This window comes from Falco rusticolus, chromosome 1 (genome assembly GCF_015220075.1).
Source record: "Falco rusticolus isolate bFalRus1 chromosome 1, bFalRus1.pri, whole genome shotgun sequence".
Classification (NCBI taxonomy): domain Eukaryota; kingdom Metazoa; phylum Chordata; class Aves; order Falconiformes; family Falconidae; genus Falco; species Falco rusticolus.
The window spans coordinates 16764894-16784379 of NC_051187.1; the positions used below are offsets into that span (position 1 = coordinate 16764894).

General features: G+C 39.4%; 1 protein-coding gene and 1 long non-coding RNA gene across 10 annotated transcripts in view; one reads left to right on the forward strand and one right to left on the reverse strand.

Annotated features, from left to right (window-relative positions):
* Positions 1–2264: 2264 nt before the first annotated feature.
* LOC119140299 lies at positions 2265–2715 on the reverse strand. Its single transcript, XR_005101581.1, has 2 exons — positions 2594–2715; positions 2265–2459 (listed from the first exon to the last, which is right to left on the reverse strand). It is a non-coding gene; the product is annotated as an uncharacterized LOC119140299 (long non-coding RNA).
* A 189-nt stretch (positions 2716–2904) lies between these two features.
* Positions 2905–19486, forward strand: part of BCAS3 (BCAS3 microtubule associated cell migration factor) — a 370061-nt gene continuing 353479 nt past the window's right edge. For 6 of the 9 annotated variants that reach the window (XM_037371381.1, XM_037371440.1, XM_037371432.1 and 3 more), the window contains exons 1-5: positions 2905–3020; positions 4439–4526; positions 7313–7367; positions 9360–9435; positions 11347–11453. In XM_037371381.1, the coding sequence (XP_037227278.1) occupies positions 4456–4526; positions 7313–7367; positions 9360–9435; positions 11347–11453 (309 nt within the window). In that variant the 5' untranslated portion in view covers positions 2905–3020; positions 4439–4455. The remainder of the gene's footprint in view (positions 3021–4438; positions 4527–7312; positions 7368–9359; positions 9436–11346; positions 11454–19486) is intronic. The other 3 variants (XM_037371410.1, XM_037371390.1, XM_037371421.1) reach the window with 1 other exon arrangement.

Below are 19486 nucleotides of genomic sequence, written 5' to 3' on the forward strand. Positions count from 1 at the left end.
TGTTGAGCATATTTATATTTTGTATTAATTAAAAATCTAATAATTACTCTCCCCTTCACAGTGGCTACGTGGCTTGTGAAACAAGACATTGCACATAGTTTTATTACGGAACTGATCTTGGCACTTTATACTGACCGTTTAACTGTAGCAATATATAACCTGTGGGGTTTTTTTTATTTTTTGGGAAGTAAAAGGCCAGTATTTTATTCCAATGGCTAGGGTGGTTATTTATAGAATCTTAATTCTTTATGGCTGGAACAATAAAAAATGGGTTGAAATCAGGCCTTCTATCTATGTATGTTACCATGGTTACAGAAATCCTAGGGGGAATCATATGCTTTCTGAAAATGTACAATTCTCTTTCACCCATCCTGCGAATGCAGCACTATCTTACAAGATAAAAGTAACAGTCTGTCCAAATTGCATCCTTCAAGAATTTATTTCTGTGTCCGTGGGCTGTCACTCACAGTTAACAATGAAGTTTTGCTCTAAGTGATGTTGAAATTACACACCATATATGGCAGGAAGTATATAGAGGCTAACGGCAGCTATCTGTACTTCCCTAGCAACAATCTTTGCAATGAACGAAGACAGTAATTGTCTGTTTTCAATTTTAACTCATGACATTCAACCTTTTAAAAAATATTGGTCACAATAAAGGTGCAGGTATAGCACATTAGTTAGATGAGTGTCTGCATTGCTACTACTAAATATGCAAAAGAAAAGACTGGAGAAAATTTCCCCAGGTTTTTTTGCTCTCATAGAAGCAAAATTTAAATGTTAATCAAATTCTGCTGCATTCATAAATGCAAAAATCAAGTTTTCATCAAATTCTGCTGCATTCATAATTGCATATCTTGTTCTCCCACATTTCCTCTCAACAGTTCTAGACTTCGGATTCTCCAGCTGCTGCGGCAAACATTGGCTTTTTTTTCACTCTTATAAATCTAACAAAACCTACAATTTTTCCTGGGGTAGCTGCTGAATGACAGAAAGCATTCAGTGTTTAATGCTCCTCTGCAGTACACATAAACTTACTTGCCGATACAAACTGGCAGCAGTTTACTCTTGTGTACGTTTGCCCACCTACATATCATTTGACTCAATTATCAAAGCTGAGACAGGGAAGTGTGGGAGCTTACAGCTAACATGTGAACACAGTCTCCTTTTGGCAAATATCAAGTCTGAGTTACACCAACTTTTTTTGTGTGTGTGTGAAATAATGCTCCAGTATGTGCAAAACCACAGTTCTGCATCATCAAGAAGATGCTGAAGGCATGCATGACTTGCATCGCCCTGTTACACCTTCCAAAAATATTTGTAAAAAAGCCTCTAGTGCTGTTTTTTTCCAGAGGACAATTCTTTTGTGGGGCAACCTTGGAAGCTATTGTTTTAAATTTTTTGCAGGGCGAGAGGAACAAAGAATGGTTACTCTTTGCCAACAGGTACTCTGTGGAGAAGCATGCTGTGTTACACTCTTCAGTAATTGTTTAATGGTTTTAGTATGTAGGTGATGACTTGTGGCCGCAGCAGTTGGGGTGGATGCCCAGAGCAGGTCACTGATCCTGGCTGAGGTGCCCGCTGCCTGGATCTGCAAGCCAGAGGCCCGGGCTCCCCGATAGAAACCTGACCGGGTGCGAAAAGGCAGCTCCTCGCCTCCAGCACAGCACGTTCCCCTCAGAAACGCGTGCAGTGCCAGACACCTGCAAACATCCCTCTGCCTGGGGCAGCGCTGCCAAAACCCACCAAGCTCTGAGGGGAAACCCGCTCCCCCCTGCCCGGGGCTGGTGGCTGTGAGGGCAGCGCCCCCCTGAAGCCCCCGAGGCCCCCAGGCCCCTCAGCTGCCACCTCCCACTGCCTGCTGGGATGCTGGAGTGTAACTCAGAAATGCAGATGGGTAACACAGACATACAGAACCGTTTGATTGTTTTGTGCAGGACGTAAATTGTATACATTACAAGTTTAGGCTGTAATCAGAGAGGTATGCAGTTAGCTAATATTTGGGGAAGGACACTGGAACAATTAGGCCTTGAGGAGACAGTTAATGAGGATACTTTGAGGATACTTTGGCAACTTGGCATGAAAACTCAAGGTCTGTGTACCCTTAACTGAACTACCCTTATTATCACTAAAAATCACACCCCTAGGTCAAAAAGACCCTTGCTCAGGTGAAGACCTCTCCCCTGAGCATAACAGAAGCCATATTATAATTATATGTAAATTATACATATACAAATATATATAAATATACAAATCAGTGTAAAGAGGATGGATTTGGGAATTTACTAACGCCGCAGTCTTTGTGTATAAGTACATCGCGGGAAGCCCCACTTGGCGGGCCTGTTTTGTGGAATGCTACCTGGTCCCCAGCTCTGCGCAAACCTGAAATAAATAAGCGATGTCTCCATGAACGTGTGAAAACTGACTTATCGCACACCGGTCCCCAGCTCTGCGCAAACCTGAAATAAATAAGCGATGTCTCCATGAACGTGTGAAAACTGACTTATCGCACACCGGGCCACACATACCGCTTCTCGAACAAGAGGACTGTGCCCGCACCGAGCCCCACACCGAACCCGTACCGCCGCCTCACCTCACGCCGCCGTCCAACATCTCCCGCGCACCCGCTGTACGTCACCACACAGGGCCGCGCGTCAGGTAAACACACTGCGTGTGGGCGGGGCCTGGCCCGCCAATCAGCCCCGAGGCCCTGCCCCCGCCCACGTGCGCGGGACTGACGCGGCGCCTCTCGCGAGATCCCGATGTAAACAAAGCTGCGGGTGGGGGCAGCGCCGGCTGCCGCTCGCCTCTCAACCGAGCTTTAGGACGCAGCCGCCCTCCCTGTCCCTTCGTGCCCCGCCCGCTGCTGGGAAGCGGGTCCGGGGATTGGCCGGACGCGGGGCGCAGCCCGCCTTCGGGGCTGTGTGATTGGCTAGCAGCGGGTAGTGCGCTGAGTGTCATTCCCCGTGGGGGTCCCAAACACTGTCAGTGAGGCGTCGGGCGGAGGGCAGCAGCGGCAGGTGAGGGCGCCGGGCGGCAGCGGGACCCACGCCCCCTGGGCCGAGCCCTGGGCCGGGAGCGCTGGGGCGGGCTCCGGGGGCGCGCTGGGGCCGGCGCTGAGGGCGAGTGTTGGGGATGTGAGGCCGGGCAGGGGCCGGCGCGCTGAGGGCGGGCGGGGGGCGGCGGGCAGGGCAGGTGCCGGCCGCCAGCCCGGAGCCTGTGGCAGCCACCGGCCGAAAGGGGCGGCCGGCGGGCGGGGGTGCCTCCCCGGCTGGCCGCGGCCTGATTCACGGGACGGCGGGCGGGGGAGAGGCCGGTCAGGTGAGCGCGTTTTGTTGGGGAGTTGCTCAACAGCGGGTGGCTGAGGGTGCCCGGGGCTTTGCGGCCGCCTCCCGTCAGGGCCGGAGTTCCCGCCCCGCAGGGCTCGCGCCGCCGCCCCTCAGGTGCCCACCGCAGGTGCCGACGCGGGGCGGGAAACGTGCACCGGCGGGCGCGGCCGTCCCGCCGGCTGAAGGCCTTGTATGAGGGGATATTTTATCCCTTACGTGCCATTTGTTTCCTTCTCAGGTTGCTTGGCATGTGTTTCAAACTTCAGTTGTATTGCTAATCGTTTTGTTATTAATTTCCGTGGGGCTGTTTATCCCTGCCTCGCCTGATGAGGTGGCCCTGAGGAAGACACCCAAACGTGACATGGGGCTGGTAATCAGCACCGCGCTGGGGATCTGTCTTTTCCTCTTGCTTCACGCACTTGTTCTTGTTTTGAGGCTGGGAGGACAGTGCCGTGGCTGAGTGGCGGGGCTGAAGAGGTGCCAGGGAGCTGTGACGCTCCTCAGGTGTTTTCTTGCCTTTAGGAGTGTTGCACTGAATTCTCACATGGAAAGCAGAAGTGTGAAGAAAAACTTGAAGATGACAGAAAAAGCTGACATAGAAAAAGCAGAATGCGTTCCCTCACACTTTTTGTGTTCACTTCAATGTAACCTGTTCCAGATTTTCAAGAGTACAATTCACTGCGGTTGTGATTGTACATGATTTATATATAATTATTTTCTAAGACTTTATTTTCTAAGCTCTTTAGTAAATAATGGTCTCATATAACAGTGATGATACCTGTGTACCTGTACCGCTGTCTTTAATGTACAGTTTGAAGAAAATTTCTGCTTTATCATGCAGGTCTGCATTCTTTCTTTGCTTTCACATGCATTGCAGGAGCTGTAGTGATTGAGATACTGAAAAGAGTTGTTTGGTTTGTTGTTGGTTTTTTTTTTTTCTCAAAAGTGCTGTACATAGTGTAAGTGTAAGACATAGTGTCTTACAGGTTACTGTAAGTTAAATTTCTTTCTTCAAGAGGTTTTTATCATCCTGAAGAATATGTCAAGAACTAGTGTAATAAATAATCCTGATACAAATTATTATTAAAAAGCAACGTGTTTCTTCATAGGTATCTGCAAAGAAACGATGGCGACAGAATCTCCGCGCCGCCCAAGTCGATGTACTGGAGGAGTGGTGGTTCGCCCACAAGCTGTCACGTAAGCATGTTCTAGAAGAATAGCCCTTACCTGAAATGTTTTTTATTTTCTTGTGGAAGAAGAACCTAGCCTGAATTTTCTTTCAAAGCCAGCTCTTGAGGGCTTGTGTTGACATTATGGTTTTGTTACACTGAATATTTTTCAAATAAAACAAACAGATGTTGCATTCCTGTCTCCTATAGAACTGTGCAGGTCAAACTCTTTCCCTAAATGGGATGCTTTTCACTTATACTCCAAAATTTTCAAACTTGTACGTTTTAAAGATTAATATATTGCAATGTTTTGTTGTTTGTTTAAACAATTCTGCTTGCTGTACAAACACTACACTAGCTGTAGATCAATGATTACAAATCCTTAAGCTGGAAGGAGCATGTGTGGCGTGTTCCTTTCTTGCTGTTCTTTTTAATAATACCTTGTCACAGAGGTGCATGTATGAAAACATACAAGCCTGTCATTAAAGTCCTTCGGTAAGTAGAATTGTGGATTCTAGGTGGGTTTTTTTGCTTAGGAGAACAAAACTAAGAACAGGGGAAGAAGCTACCTCTCTCCAGTCAGAACACGAAAGACCATTTTTTTTGCTTGGGCATCTTTATTTTTCTTATGTTCACATAAAAATACTTTCATGGCAAAGTAAGACAGTCTAGAAGATTTATGGTCTTGATTCTGTCTACTAAAGGATTTTTCTAGCAGTTTTTCTTTCTGGGTATGTTTATACTGCTGAATTGTTGCTGCAAAATAGCACCATATTGAAATGTTCACTGGTACTATCAATTTCAGTGGTTATCAGTTTGCCACTGAAGGTAGCTGTGTATTTTAACATCAAAATTCACTTTATTTTTACTAGGCAGCACAAGAAACCAATCTTCATAACACAGAAAGTTGTGTTGAAAGGTTTGTCTTGCAGCCATGGGCTAGAATAATCATTGTTTTATATTGCAGAATTCCTCAACAAATGTATTTCTGTTTGTAATGACCTTTTCTACAAAATATACTTAAAAATGTAATAGAAAACCACTGTAAGAATAAGACTTATCTAATATTTTATTTTATCAAATATGTTGGCCTCTTCTTGAGGTACATCTTTTCACCTCAAAAATGTCAGTCTTTTTGATGAGAGTTTGTGTTTGTTGAGCAGCATGAAGCAGCATTCTGCTGCTTAAGCTTCTAGATTCTTACTGAGGGAAGGGTTTATTTTTTGTTTTGGTTGTTTTTAAGCTCTTTAAAGAGATCTTCCTGGACCTTTTTTAACTTCAGGAGAGATTAGAGTGCATTGAAGGAAACGTTTCCCAAACATCAACTTTGTTTCAAGATGTACTTGGAGTGAGGGCAGGAAAAAAAATAGTACTCATTTCATGACCTGAAAAATGAAGACGGTATGACTCTTGCTAGTAGGCATTCCTATGAGCACTTCAAAGACTGTATTTAATACTATACCTGTAGTCAGATATTACTGCTAGGTAATAAAGGGCTCTGAAGGTATACAAGACAGTTTTGGTGACCTACATAAAGAAGAATTGACACTAGAAACCACAGCTAAAGCAGTAAACCAAACTTTAATGCAGTAATCCTTGAACTGGTTTTGTCATGAACTGGAGCAAGCTTTCTAAAATTTAAAACTTTATTGTTTAGATTTGTCTCTGTTTTCAGAGATGAGTCAACCAGTTAAGCTGATTCAGGTGTTGCAGCATTTGACTTCAAGTATCTTCTCCATCACTGTGTATAGGGCAGAGTACTTAGTTCTTCAATACTTAATACTCCAATTTCTATTAAAAGAGTCTTAGCACAGTTTCAGAAAGCACAAAGAAAACACGTGTACCTTTAGATGTCAAGAGGCTAGATTTCCTAGTTTACAATTTTTTCTCTTGGTTGGTATTGGAAATCTTGAGTTAGTGCAGGAATAATTACTACTGATATAAAAACTAATTTGGGGGATGCTGAAGCTGTTACCTAAAGAGTTAATTTAAAAAAAAAACAACAAACCAAAACGTCTTGGACTTTATGAAGATAGTTCTTATTGCCAGCATGTTTCAGTGTTACTTATTACAGAAAGTGCAAACTTTTTGCGTAGTTTCAACACCGTCTGTCTAATATAGTCAACCCACATTGTACATTGCTCAGCAGTTACACAAGAGGCTCACCACTCATGCTGGGGAATGCTAATAAAAGCATTAGTTTAAATGTACCAGAACAAATGTATTTTGCTATATACTATTCTAAATCATTGCTGCTAATGAACTTCCAAGAAGGAATAAGCTTCCCAAGCTATAAAATATTAGCTGAAAATACCTCTCCTTCCTGTTCTTAGTTAGGGTTTTGTTCCATCTCGTGCTACCACTTACTGCATCGTTGTACATAATACATACGAGGTCTTAAAGTTTATTTGCCCCACAAGGAGAACTCCAGCCCTTAGATTAAGTCCTCATCTTCATGTTGTAATGGCCAAATCAGATAGGAAAATACTGAAGAATAATTTCTGAATGCCTGTTCTACTTCAGTCAGCCACTCAGATGTGGAGAACATGGTTTCTTTCCTCACTGTTGCCTTTTATGCTTTTCCTCCAAGCAGTTATTTCATAAACAGGTATTGCTTAGCTTTTTACAGACTTTTATGCTGCTATTTATATCATCAGAGTTTTTGGCAGTGTATTAAGTAACTGCATTGCATGCTTAATATTTTCCTTTGTGCTAAAGACTGTATGTGTTTTCTTTGGTGATGTGTCTTATTTAATATACTCATGACCACTTCTGAACTTCTGTGGTAGCTGAAATTCTCCTTCTGTTTTCAAGGGAACAGTCATACATGGAAAGTGTTGTTACATTTCTTCAAGATGTTGTGCCACAGGTATGTCTGGATCTTTAAATATATTTTTTCAGTGTACAAAGCAGTTGAAGTCTTTGTTGGGTGGACCAAAGTATCATTGAAACATAAAGCCAGATTTTTTGGTTTTTGAATGTGAATCTTGAGACCAGGGTTTTAGAAGTGTAGGCTGCATACTGTCTGAAGATTGGGCCTACAGATTTCCTCTGATAGGTCATAATTAGAAGGAGAATTTTAGTTAGAAGGGAGTTGAAGATTGCAATATAAATAGCAGGAAGAAGATTGCAGCCTTTTCCTACAATAACTTTGGCAATGTTATATAGTAGGGGAGGGGAGAGACTGGGCATAACACTTGCTCTGCCTCTTAAAAAGACATTTTTCTGGGTTGTAGTTGGAAACCTGTATGTGAACCCTGGCTGGACTGGTGTTGGAACAACGTGGTAGACACCCATTGTCACCTTAGCTTGTATCACTGGCTGAAAAGGGAAAAGTTTCTTTTGCCTTCTTTAGTCCCTTCTTTTTATCTCATTTCCTTAAATTGCCTCAGAATGTCCTGGCTGCTTTGGGACTGTGGAGCTCTGCCTAAGCTGTTGTTCTGCATCGTGCTGAGTTTTGCAAAACAGACGTCCTCCCTCTGCTTTTTTAGATATCCTGCCCCCCCCCCCCCCCCCCCCCCCCGCCATTTCTGGGATCTTCCTCTCTGGACAGTAACTATGATGCTCGTGTCTGCTCTTTGTCATAGTTTTCACAGGTGCCAGCAGCATGAAACTGGAATGGTCACTTCTGTGTTGCCCATGGGCCCCTTGGTAGCAGAGGGAAACTAATTTTGTTACTCTTTGGGAAAGCTGTGGTCTGTAGCGGAGGAGCATTGCAGCTAATTGTCTGTAGCCTCAGGAAACTATCATGATTCTTATTTGAAGGATTATCTTGGTTAGTTAGTCATTAATTTCCTCAATAATAATATAAAAAATATTTCCCCTTACTAATACCAGTTTGTAAAATGCATTTTGGGATCATGGTCAAAATTAGAAATAGTCAAAGTTTCATTTAAAAGATTGCTGCATTCCACACCCGCTCCCATTTTCCCCTCTCTGTAGTTAAAGGATACAGTCTGTGTTTTATTTTACAAATCAGTTTGCCTTGGAAGCATGGAATGTGATTTGTTTTGAAAAGTAATACCCACACTTATTTTTTAAATTTGTATTTTTACTTCATGTTATTGCTTTTCTGGCATGTATAAAATGATTATACAAGCTCTTTTCATATTTAATTCAAAATACTGCACAGTATTTTGTTATAATTCATTTGGAACTGATGGTATTTCTACTGTAGCTCACGTTCTTACTACCATAGTTTCTCCTGAGAACTGTAAAACAAAATTTGGAAATACTGTAAGTCTCCTTCACAGTTTCTTTTTGTATCTCATCTTTTTATGGGCATCTGTAGAAGAAAGAACTGAAACATGAATCTGTTCTACTGAAATTACAGTTTATTCTCTTTTAAATAGCTGTATTAAAGATGTCACAAATGTGACTAAAACGTGTCAGTAAAATAAACTATGTAGTATAGGTCTCTCCTCAATCTTGCTTACAAAGCTTTTAAGTGAATTAAAGAGAACTTTACAAGTAAAAATGCCTCAAGTGAGAACCTCCAACATGACTTTTAGAAGCAGTGTACAACTGCTAAAGTTAAAGATTGTAGAAGCCACTGTATTTTAGTTGACTAAATTGCTGTAAGTCATGTGGCATTTCTAGCCTGCTCCAGAAGGCTTTTTCTTATATATGTCTTGTCATTTCTACGTTAGTATGTATGTTATACTTCCTGAATTCTGTTTAGTATGGTATAAGTTGATTGTGGAACTGTTCATTTTTGAAACAAAACCTCACAGGAATACTGGTGACAATAACATACATGTATCTCTTTTTGTGTTTTAACTTATATTCCCTCCTGCGGTCTACGAGAGAGAAAAAAGGGTATTAAACTTGTACTGTTTCAACCCTTTTGCTTTTTGTGCAGGCCTACAGTGGTACCCCACCAGCAGAAGAGAAAGAGAAGATCATTTGGGTCAGATTTGAAAATGCAGATTTGAATGGTATGACTTTGTTTTCTCTCACTTATTTTTGTGATTTTTTGGGTCCCCGTACAATAATTTCAGTCAGCTTTACCAGTAAACATGGTTGACTCAGAATTTAGTGTATCTAGAAAAGGGAAATGAAATACTTAATTTTAAGTGAATAACTGCATTTTTGTTGAGTATTTACCAAATAGAACAAACAGGCCTTGTGACTTCATGTGAAGGCAAAATAACTGTTGCTTAGGAAGAGGGGCAAATACATTTAAAAAAAAAAAATAATCCATATTTTTTCCTTAAGGTAGTTGAAAACAAAGCGTAGAATTGAATTTCTTTTGTCTATTGTTTGATTTCGAAGCCAGATTATGTAACTGTGAATCCAGTCAAGGTCGCAGATACTTTTTCAGTGGTGTGATAGAGTTTAGAGTAACCTAGAAAGGAAGAGCAGTTGGACAAAATGAGCAGGAGATTCCATGATGTCTTTCAGGAAAATACTAGAGCAAAGCCACAAAACAGTCGTGAAATGTCATTTGTTTATCACTTCCAGAGTATCTTAATAAATCATCAGCAAAGACTACTGACTTAGTGCAGAAAACAGATCTTGAACCTTTTTAAGAGAAACTGGTGACTGTTACAAGCCTTTGCGCAGAGTGTCAAGTAGATCCCCACTTAAGATCTGAGCTGTTTTATTTGTCTGTCCTGGTTACCTGTTTTTCAGTAAGGTTAGGGACTAAATGAGAGCTGGTTGAATGCTGCTGTCAGGTAGTTACTTCTTGAATGGCTTGGAGCTGCTTGTGGCGTGTGGTATGTGCTCTTGTAGCTGGGCAGCTAAGGGACCTGCCTTCTGGAGAGCATTGGATTTAAGTCTTCCAGCAAACTGCTGTTTCTTGTCTTGTTTTCCTGTCTAGAGCTGTATGGTAAAGGCTCATTCTGGTCTCAGGTGAAGTAATAGCAACCATAGCCAGAGCTGCGATGGGGAATTTTAAGCCTTTGCAAGGGGTTAATAGGGAAGATTATATGTTTTCCAGCTGTTGAAATGGCACAGAGGCTGGCACTTCATAAATTCAGGGTTATTAGAACTAGAAAAGACCTATCAATGTGTACATGGCATTATGTCCAGCTTTAGGCTAGTTAAGGTTGGTTTGTTTGTGGGTTTGTTTTCCTCGCATGTTTGTTTTTGAAAAAACCTCTTTAGTTTCTTTTCTACAGCATAACAAAACCCTTTAGAATATCCTTTAGAATTCTTCATATTCTGTTTAAATTTATTTTTAAGCAGCCTATTGGCTGATTGGGCCTGAACACATCCTTGTTCACCATCCTAAATATCTCCTCTCTTTGATACTTACATGCTTGCGGTGAGCTTTTGTTCATTCTGTCATGGTTGAAAATGTAGTATGAGGGCTTTACTTAAGAAAGGCTTAATATTTTTAATTATTATGTCCTGTAGCACTTTTCTTCCTGGGGATTTTCTTCTTTTGGTAAGGTTGGTGTAAAGATTAATTACATAGTATCTAGAAATAGTTTTGACCAGTCTGTGCATTTGTAATTTCTGTATTTGTTAATGTTTATTTTGTTGGTCCTTTGCAAATTTTTCTCGGTTTGAAAAGTTTGCCATGTTTTACTCATCACTGGAGAAAGAATTGCAGAAGTTTTTAGAGTATTTAGTGACAACACAAATTGTAATCCAGAAAATTTTTCTCCATTGCTTTGAATTTTAATGCTTTCTAACCTCTTTGAAACTTTAATGATTCTATGATTGCCTAAAAGAATATATTTCAGTATTGTTCCAGCATAAAAATTTAAACGACTTTGCTTGTTTTTACTTAAGACAACAGAAACATGCATTGAGAAAACACCATCTAGTATAACTGACACCAGCCACAGTTGATCTGAACCTGTTAATAATTACTTTGATATTTAAATCCAATTTAGATACATCAAGGAATATCGAGTTTCATGAAATACATAGCACCGGGAATGAACCACCATTACTGCTAATGATCGGATACAGCGATGGAATGCAAGTCTGGAGCATACCTGTAAGTAGAGAGTTCACTTCGCTTCTGTGCCAGAGGCTTTTTTTTTGTTTGTTTGTAATGTTGTGTTATTACTTTAATATTTTACTTGTAATTTTTCCTATCGAAGTGGAAAGAGTCAATGTTTATCGTCAATGTCATATGGTTTGTATGGAATATGCTTATTTTAAGATTAATACTGAGCATAGGTCAAACGTGCATTCATGTACCTTCAGATTTGAGGGCTTTTTACAAAACATTTCTCTTTAAGTAAATTTTCAGAGTCAAACTGGGAATAGTGTTTGACACTATGGGGTAGTTTGTATCCCAGAAAGGACAGAAATCTTTTTAACTTACAGAAATTAGTAAGGGTAGAAGAATATGAAAAGAATTTGTTTGTCCCAGGAATGCAAGTATGACAGTATTAATAGTATTTTACAATCACGTTTGTCATGTACATGATTTGCAATTTTAATTTTATTAAAGTCTATGTATGCATATGGGTTTGATTTCATGCTGTCATACATACACCCTGCAGTTTGTGTTTCAGGGTGGTTTATGAGCACATGGTCTTAATTTGGGGAATTTCCCCCAAATTTCTTGAAATTACAGAATAAAGTTTAATACAGTAGGTCATAAAATTCTTAACTTAAAAAAAAAAATTGCTCATAACACCTTGTCCTTCAAAATAATGTGGAGAGCATGGAGTTTTTTCCCTTTGTAAAATACATTGTTTTTTTTAGAAACGTGTTTTGGGTTTTTTTTTTTTAGTAACTTTTTGGTTAGCTATGTAGGACATGTTTATATACTAGCAGATCAGCATAATAGAAAATAATGTTAATTTGTACATCAAATTGAGTTTCACTGAAGTGTGGGAGAGTTCCATTTTCCCCCTCTTGATTGTATATTGTTAGCTGGAGATGAGGAAAAAAAAAAGCAAACAGCTGAGCTTCTGCATTTGAAGGATGGTTTAATAGAAATGGAGTCAGACCTAGTATACTTTACTAAATTTCAGTATTTAGTAACTTTTTACTAAAATTTATGAACTTTAACTAAAATTTAGGAACATTGTAACTATAATACAGGAAATTTTATCTAATTGTATGTCCTGAGAAACTGCGTCTAATCCTAATTTTCATGGCTTTTTTTTAGTGGAGTAAAACGTGCCTTTGGATTAGCTTTGTATTTTGTGATTTTAGAGCAAGGACGTGTATGACACAGCAAAGCTAGCTTGCCCACTGTGTTTTTTTTTAAATTTGGGTTTACAATGGAATGAATTTGAATACTGTGAATGGGTTTATAGTATGCAGTTAGTTTTGTACACTGTTTTGAAGACTGATCAGTTTTATAGGAGCGTACAAATCAGGTTATTAAAACGGTTCAAAGGGCTTTGCTTTGGTCTTCGAGGTGTATTACAGAAAACAAACATTAGGTGTCACTAAGATACTGAGCTAAGAGAGGAAATAACAGTTACTGCAGTATCAGCAGTTAGAGCGCAAGTTGATCAATTAAGATACTGTGAGTAGTCACATAGACTTAAGCTAAAGAATTTTTATAAAACAACTTCCTTTATCCTGCTGAAATGTTCTTACCCAAATGAATGCGTGTTTTCTGACAAATGTGTGGAAGCACTTTGGATTGACGTGGGGCTTGCCCTGGCCATTCTGATAAGAGCAGCTTTGTGTCTAGCAGGTTTTTTTTTTTTCCTCTGTGTGTGCATGTAGGTAACATGCCCTTGCTTTGTGGTTGGGTGAGAGTTCTGTGCAACCTTTGTAAGTGACTTTCTGTGTCCAGATGAAAGAGTGTCTCTGTCAGAGCTATCTGTATCAGTGCCCTTGAGAAATGCTATGCGGGATGGGATCTTACATGTGTAAGGAGAGCAAGAACGGAGTTTCAGTTCTTTGGTACATGAACAGATTACCTTGGTGTAACCTGTTCTGCAGTAACTGTCTGCATTTAAACTCCATACCGCGTGGTACACTGGAGTAAACATGAAGTTGTTTGTTAGTAAGCTCCATTAAATTAATGAGTTAAACTACTTTGTTTATCCTGGCTTATGTGTAGCTTACTGCTAGTAGAAGGTAGCTTATACACATTTCCTAGTGGGAAAGAAGGGTTTTCTTTGGGCTTGTGGATGTTTTTTGTTGTTGTTTTTGGTTTTGTGGGTATTTTGGTTGGTTGGTTGGTTTTGTTTGGTTTTGTTTTTTCTTTCTTGTGTCTGAATTAGTCACAGATTAGGCCACGAATACCTGATGTTACCTTCTTTTTCAGTATGACAATACCACTGGTATTTTTTTTTCTCCAGTGTATTTTTTAACTTCATAATTCCTAGATTTTGATAGTATTTAATATTTTAAGAAGAAAAAGAAAAATGAAATTTCAGGACTGCTTCTCTTAGTGTCATTTATTTTGTGCAGAGGTATTTTTAATTAGTGGGGAGGAAGTACAATGAAATGGAAACAATGCCAAATATGGGAATATTTTACCATCCATCTTGCCAACTGTAGAGATACTGCATCACTTTGTCAGCCCCTCATTAGTATATTCTGTGAAATTCTGAGACCACATCCAGAGAGGTACAGCTTTGACCTGTGCAATTTGTATGTGTTAATATAATTTCAGTGTTGGAATGGTTCCTTTGTCAAACTCTTGTTGGAGAGTTTCTCAGAGTGATGGTCTTTAACATCGATTTTAAATATGTTTTCAGAGCAGGGTTTATATATCCAACAAATTTGGAGGTAACATAACCTGGGGTTTTTTCCACATTGTTTCTCCACCTCATTTTTTGCTTACTTAATCTGAGTAAAATAAAATCTGGCAGTTATGTGACTGACTTAATATTTAGAGTTTACTTGGCAACACTTTTTTGTGTCCTTTGGTATTATACAAACCTTTCTTCTTGATCTTGCCGAGTATTTAGCTTGTAATTAAGCAATGTTATTCCAGTTAAGAAAAAAGCCCAGATCTCCATAGTTTAAAAACCTTTCAATCTGAAAAAACAACAATTTGACGTTTATGTGAAAAGCTACTCAGTAAGGCTATTATCTGTAGCATTGTGCTTTTTATTCGTACAATTGAACCTCTATTCAGCACTTAATAAAGTAATGTGTTGCAGGCAGTCCAGTTTGTGTCTGAGTGATTATGAAGTGTTTATGACAGCTTCTAAGCTGACACTCTCCGTAATGGTGTTACATTGACTTCTAAACACCTTTGCAGTCTGCCTCCAGGAGTGTGTGTCTCTTTGCAGTCTGAGTGGTTTCACATTAACATCTCCTTGGAGTAAGATCTTTGACTACAGAAGTGTTACTTGCAAATGGAAGATACCATTAGGGCTGCTTCAAAGGACTGGAATAATGTTTGGACTGCTGGGTGCTGAAGTAACGGCTGGGGTTTTGAAGTGCAGCGTCTGAATCTGTATTGCATAAGAAGCGGAAGGTGTCCATCCAAGCGACTTTTCTTTGATCTTGGTTTTGAAATAGGGGTGGGAAGGTTAAAAGTGTTCTTAAAATATGCCTCGCTAAGTGGGGAGAAATCAGGGAATATACAGAAGTATGACTAGAAGTTCCTATTTGATAATTGTGCTGTGTAGTTTTGTGTTTTATTTGGAATTTGTTTTTCCCTTGTTCCCAGTTTCGTGTTTCAAATACAATTGGAACCAGTTTCTGCCTAATGTGGTTTCCAAGTATCTGTTCTAGATGTTCCTGTTCAAGGAAATGCATGTTGGCTGGTTTTGTGACAGATAATTTTTTTGCATTGTATGCTGGAAGTTTCAGAAGTAGAAAAGTCATCTTAATGATTCATACTACAATTAAAAAAGAGCAGTCAAGTTTGAGTTGAATAAAGTAGGAACTACCAAAGGGAACTTTTAATAACAAATACAGATGTATATTTAACGAAAAATACTTGAAGGCTGTGGTATAACAACGCTGCCAGAGACCTACGGGATGTGTCAGCCCATGTGGTAGGTGACTTCCATGTGGAGACCTCTGGAATGCAGAGGACTCGTTGGACAAGGATGGCATCACACACTGCTGTTTCTCCACTGCCAGACCTTATATTCCTTTAAATGCTGCTGTCAATACCATGATTTTGAAGTTGTTAAAACAGTGGTTGTACAGCAGATGGTGAGTGCATGTGGATGTATAGATGGGTGTATATGGTGAGTCAGACATGCCAGTTCCATTTTGTTTTCTCAACTGTTCATCAAAAGCCCCATCTGCTGGGGTTCACTGTGGTAGTCTTTGTAATTCTTTCTCCTTTAGTTCTTCCCCCTTTTAGTGCTGGGAAAAGGGCTAGTCACTTACCACATAGTAAGCTGCAATTCTTCCTCTGTCCAGACCTCCTCCTGATAGAGGTACCACTGTTAAGGCTTGTATTAGTCACTTGGAAAAATATAGTAATGACCTGACCTAGTAACCCTGAAAAATGTCTAAGGAGTTTACAAAACATCTATGCAAATTGTTTTTTGAAGCTTTGATTTTTTTTCACTGAAGATGCTAGCAATGTGTAAGAAATTTTTTGGTTTTATGCTCATTAAGTGACTGCAGCACTGTTGGAAGGTGTTTTTTTCCAACTGATACCATTCTCTACACCAGCTGGGAGAAAAACCCATGTGCAGCAACCTCTGAAAAGGCTGCGGTGAGATGTATCAGAAGAGTGCAAACAGTATTTCATGTAGCTCATCCTGGCTGGGGTTGAAGCTAAAATGAAAACTCATCAAGGGTGTTAGTATCTGTATTCTACCTGCTTCCAATATTGTCTGTGGTCTTTGTGTAGAAATGAAATTATAAAAATCAATGCAGAACTGTCCCCCAACTTAGAATTTCATAGGGAGCCTATGGCCTGATCATGCTAAAACTCCTCAAAATGTATGACAAAGTGAGAACGTTGAGGAAACTAAACAAAGCCATTCCTAAGCTTTTATTATTTTTAAAATTCAATTAGCGTTGTCATAATTTTAAATGGTAGGTGCAATTTCATACTTAATTCAGTCACTAGAGTAGACATCTGTAACATTCTTTGAGCATCTAAATTCTTATAATCTGTAGATAATTACAGAGATTTGTTTTCAATGAAAAAGCAGACTGTTCAAATTTTTAAACTAAAATGATAAAATTTGTCCTTTTACTTACAGTCCTTCCTTACTCTGTCAGTAGTGAGAAGACTAGTAGTAATCTTTAACCCAGTAAGTTTATATCAAACCATATTTTGTGGTGGTATCCGTCAATTCCTTATTGTCATGTTTTAACATCTTGTAATATCATCTATATCTTATTTAAAACATGGAATATTAACAAAACCCCAAACTTCCCGGTATCTTCCCTGTGTGATGTGACAGTTCATAATATACAAGCAGTTGCCTTTTATATAGTTGCACAGTAGTTTAAACATTGAATTTCAAACTCAGTTTTGTTTCAGTTTGGTGTATGTTTGACTTCCCACCCCCCACCCCCCCCCCATGTGAAAACCATTTTCTATGGTTGGAAACTATTAGTTATTCTTAGTGTGAACAAAACTTCTTTTGTTCTGTTTTTTTTTAATGGGTGCAAACTGGTATGCTCCAAACAATAAAGCTCTGTCATCAAAAATTAAGCAGTGCTCCAGAGTTCTGGTCTGTCACATTTTAAGCAGTAGCTCAAGATGTCTAAGTGGACATATCTGTCATTATTGGAAGAGAGCGAGGAAGACTTCACTGGGGGCCGGGTTTTGAATTGGCGTGTTCTTTGCTTGCAGCCTTCCATGTAGGTCTGGGGCTTGTGGTTTGGTACCAGGCACTGGGAAAGCTGAACTGCTCCATCAGACCAGCTTGGAGCCATCATTTTGGATTCACTCTTTCACAGAATGAGTACCTGAAGCTGCTTTTATAGCTTAATATCCAATTCTTAAAACCTGTTTGAAAATATTCTTGGCTTTTGGAATGGGAAAGAAAAACTTTTAAGAGCTTTGAAAGCTGCCACAGGGACTTGCTACTTAGCTGGATCAAATCCAAAATGGCAGCCACAGCCTAGTTTCTTCACAGGTGCTTTTTGAAGAATTTAGAGCTCTGTTTTCAATTCATGAAGTCTATTTATATTTTGTCTATGCTTATGAGACTGTGTAGCTCAAGGGACTGGTAATGGGATGTGGAGCCTTTTACTCAGACTTGCCAGCCCACATCTCACCCAAACTGGCAGTGACAAAGTTGTTAGCCATTTAGCAATGGGGCTGGGCTTCTGTTAAATGTAGTTCCTTGTCCCACTTCAGTTCCTAGTGGAGTAAGTTTCCCATTTGGAGAAAAGATGGGCTGTCTCAGGAGTGAGATAAGGCTTGCACTGGCAGGAAGATAGACTGTATCATCTCTCTACTCTGAAGATGGTGCTTTCAGTTTAAATTGATACATGTGCCCTCAGCAATGGTAATAAAGTTTTATGTTTGATATAGATAAATGAAGGGCATTAGCATTAACCACAGTTAATTCAGAATTTTATAAGACTGCAAATAGCAGAAGCTTCCACTGGTGGTAGTGTTTAAAAAAAGTTAATTATAAGTCAAAGAAAATCTTGAACTCTAAAGCCCTAATGTATTTTTCAAGTCCAGGCAAACCAGAGGAACAACCAAGCTTTTAATAATTCATGGCATTCAACAAGGTCCAATGCCTTGTATGATCTCCTGTTTCTATAGAAGTTAAGGACACACAACACTTTTCTTAAAGGATTTTTTTTATTATTATTTTATGGAGCTATAGTAGGTTAAGTATTAGTGTTTTAATCTGATCCATATTGTAGTGTCATGTCCAGATTTCTTGTAAATGTTTTTTATGCCTTTCACTGAATTTGGTTTTTTCTTTGTAAATGAGATGCCAGTGGTTGGGTGGCATCTTGTATTTTCATTACAAAATCTGCAGTGGGGGTATGCTCCTTTTTGGGTCCCAGGAGTCGGCAACTAAGTACGTGAGCTGCACAGATGGCTGAAGTTATGTGAACATTTATTTGCGTTTTTTCTTAGTTTTACAAAGTTTCCCCTTTCATGGGGGAAAAAATATTCTACACAGACTAAGAGGAGAGGAACTGTTACACAACAGTATTAAATATTACAGTGGTCTCAGAACAGAAGCTAACTACCTATGATCTTGTCTTCGATACTGTCAGATCCTGTGGCTTTGGTTAGTCCATCTAACCTTTCTTTCTGTAATGTCTCCCCAGTATAAAAGGATAAAATAGTTATCTTTCAAATAATAAATATCAATTATTAAAAAGTAAAAGCATTATATGCATGAAAAGAGCTGGGCTGGGATTTACATGCTAGGTGCTGAAGTACAAATTTCATTTACATTTGTACATTTTTAGGCTTTTCTTTGAAAGTCTCAACCTCAGGTTCTACAGGTCTTGGCATCACAGGCTAAATAAACACGCTCTCTGGAGTTCAGTCTATTTAAGAGCAGAAACCGAGTTAAGAAGGTTTGGCCTTCTTGGTGTATCTTACTTTTGGGACTATAACTTTATTTGAAGTAGACTGGAGTTAGAGCTGATGTGCTGGCATAGTTAAAAAAGTAGAAGGAGGTGACTGAATGGGGTTGGATTATTTTATGTGAATCACTTCTTCCATACTTTTGTTATGCTAGTTCTTTTCCCTCTTGTTTTCATTCATAGCCGTTGATGTGCATGCACATGTGAAACAGCATTTTCATGATTTGGGGGAAAAAATCTTTAATTGCCAATAATAATAATTCCAAAGCTTTCTATTTTTCTTCTCCATTTTCTCCTTTCCCTTTTCATAGAACTGGTGTGTTCTGATGGATAGAAAATGTGCTGCTGTCTTAATCTTTTTTCATCTCTTTATTTTTTTCTCTCTCTTTCTTTATATTTTCTCATTATCTGCTTAGCACTGCTCTACTTTTTTCCAGACTTTTCCAGATGTTTTTATCTATGTGCTTTTTTTTTTTCATGCTGCACTCCAAACTCATGCTCAGTTAGAAACAATCAGCAAATCTTTACTGAGTTGATCTCTGATCATCGTTCTTTTGTCTTGTATGGAATCTGATCAGCAAGCTCTTCAGAGCAGAGGCCTCTAGCTATCCC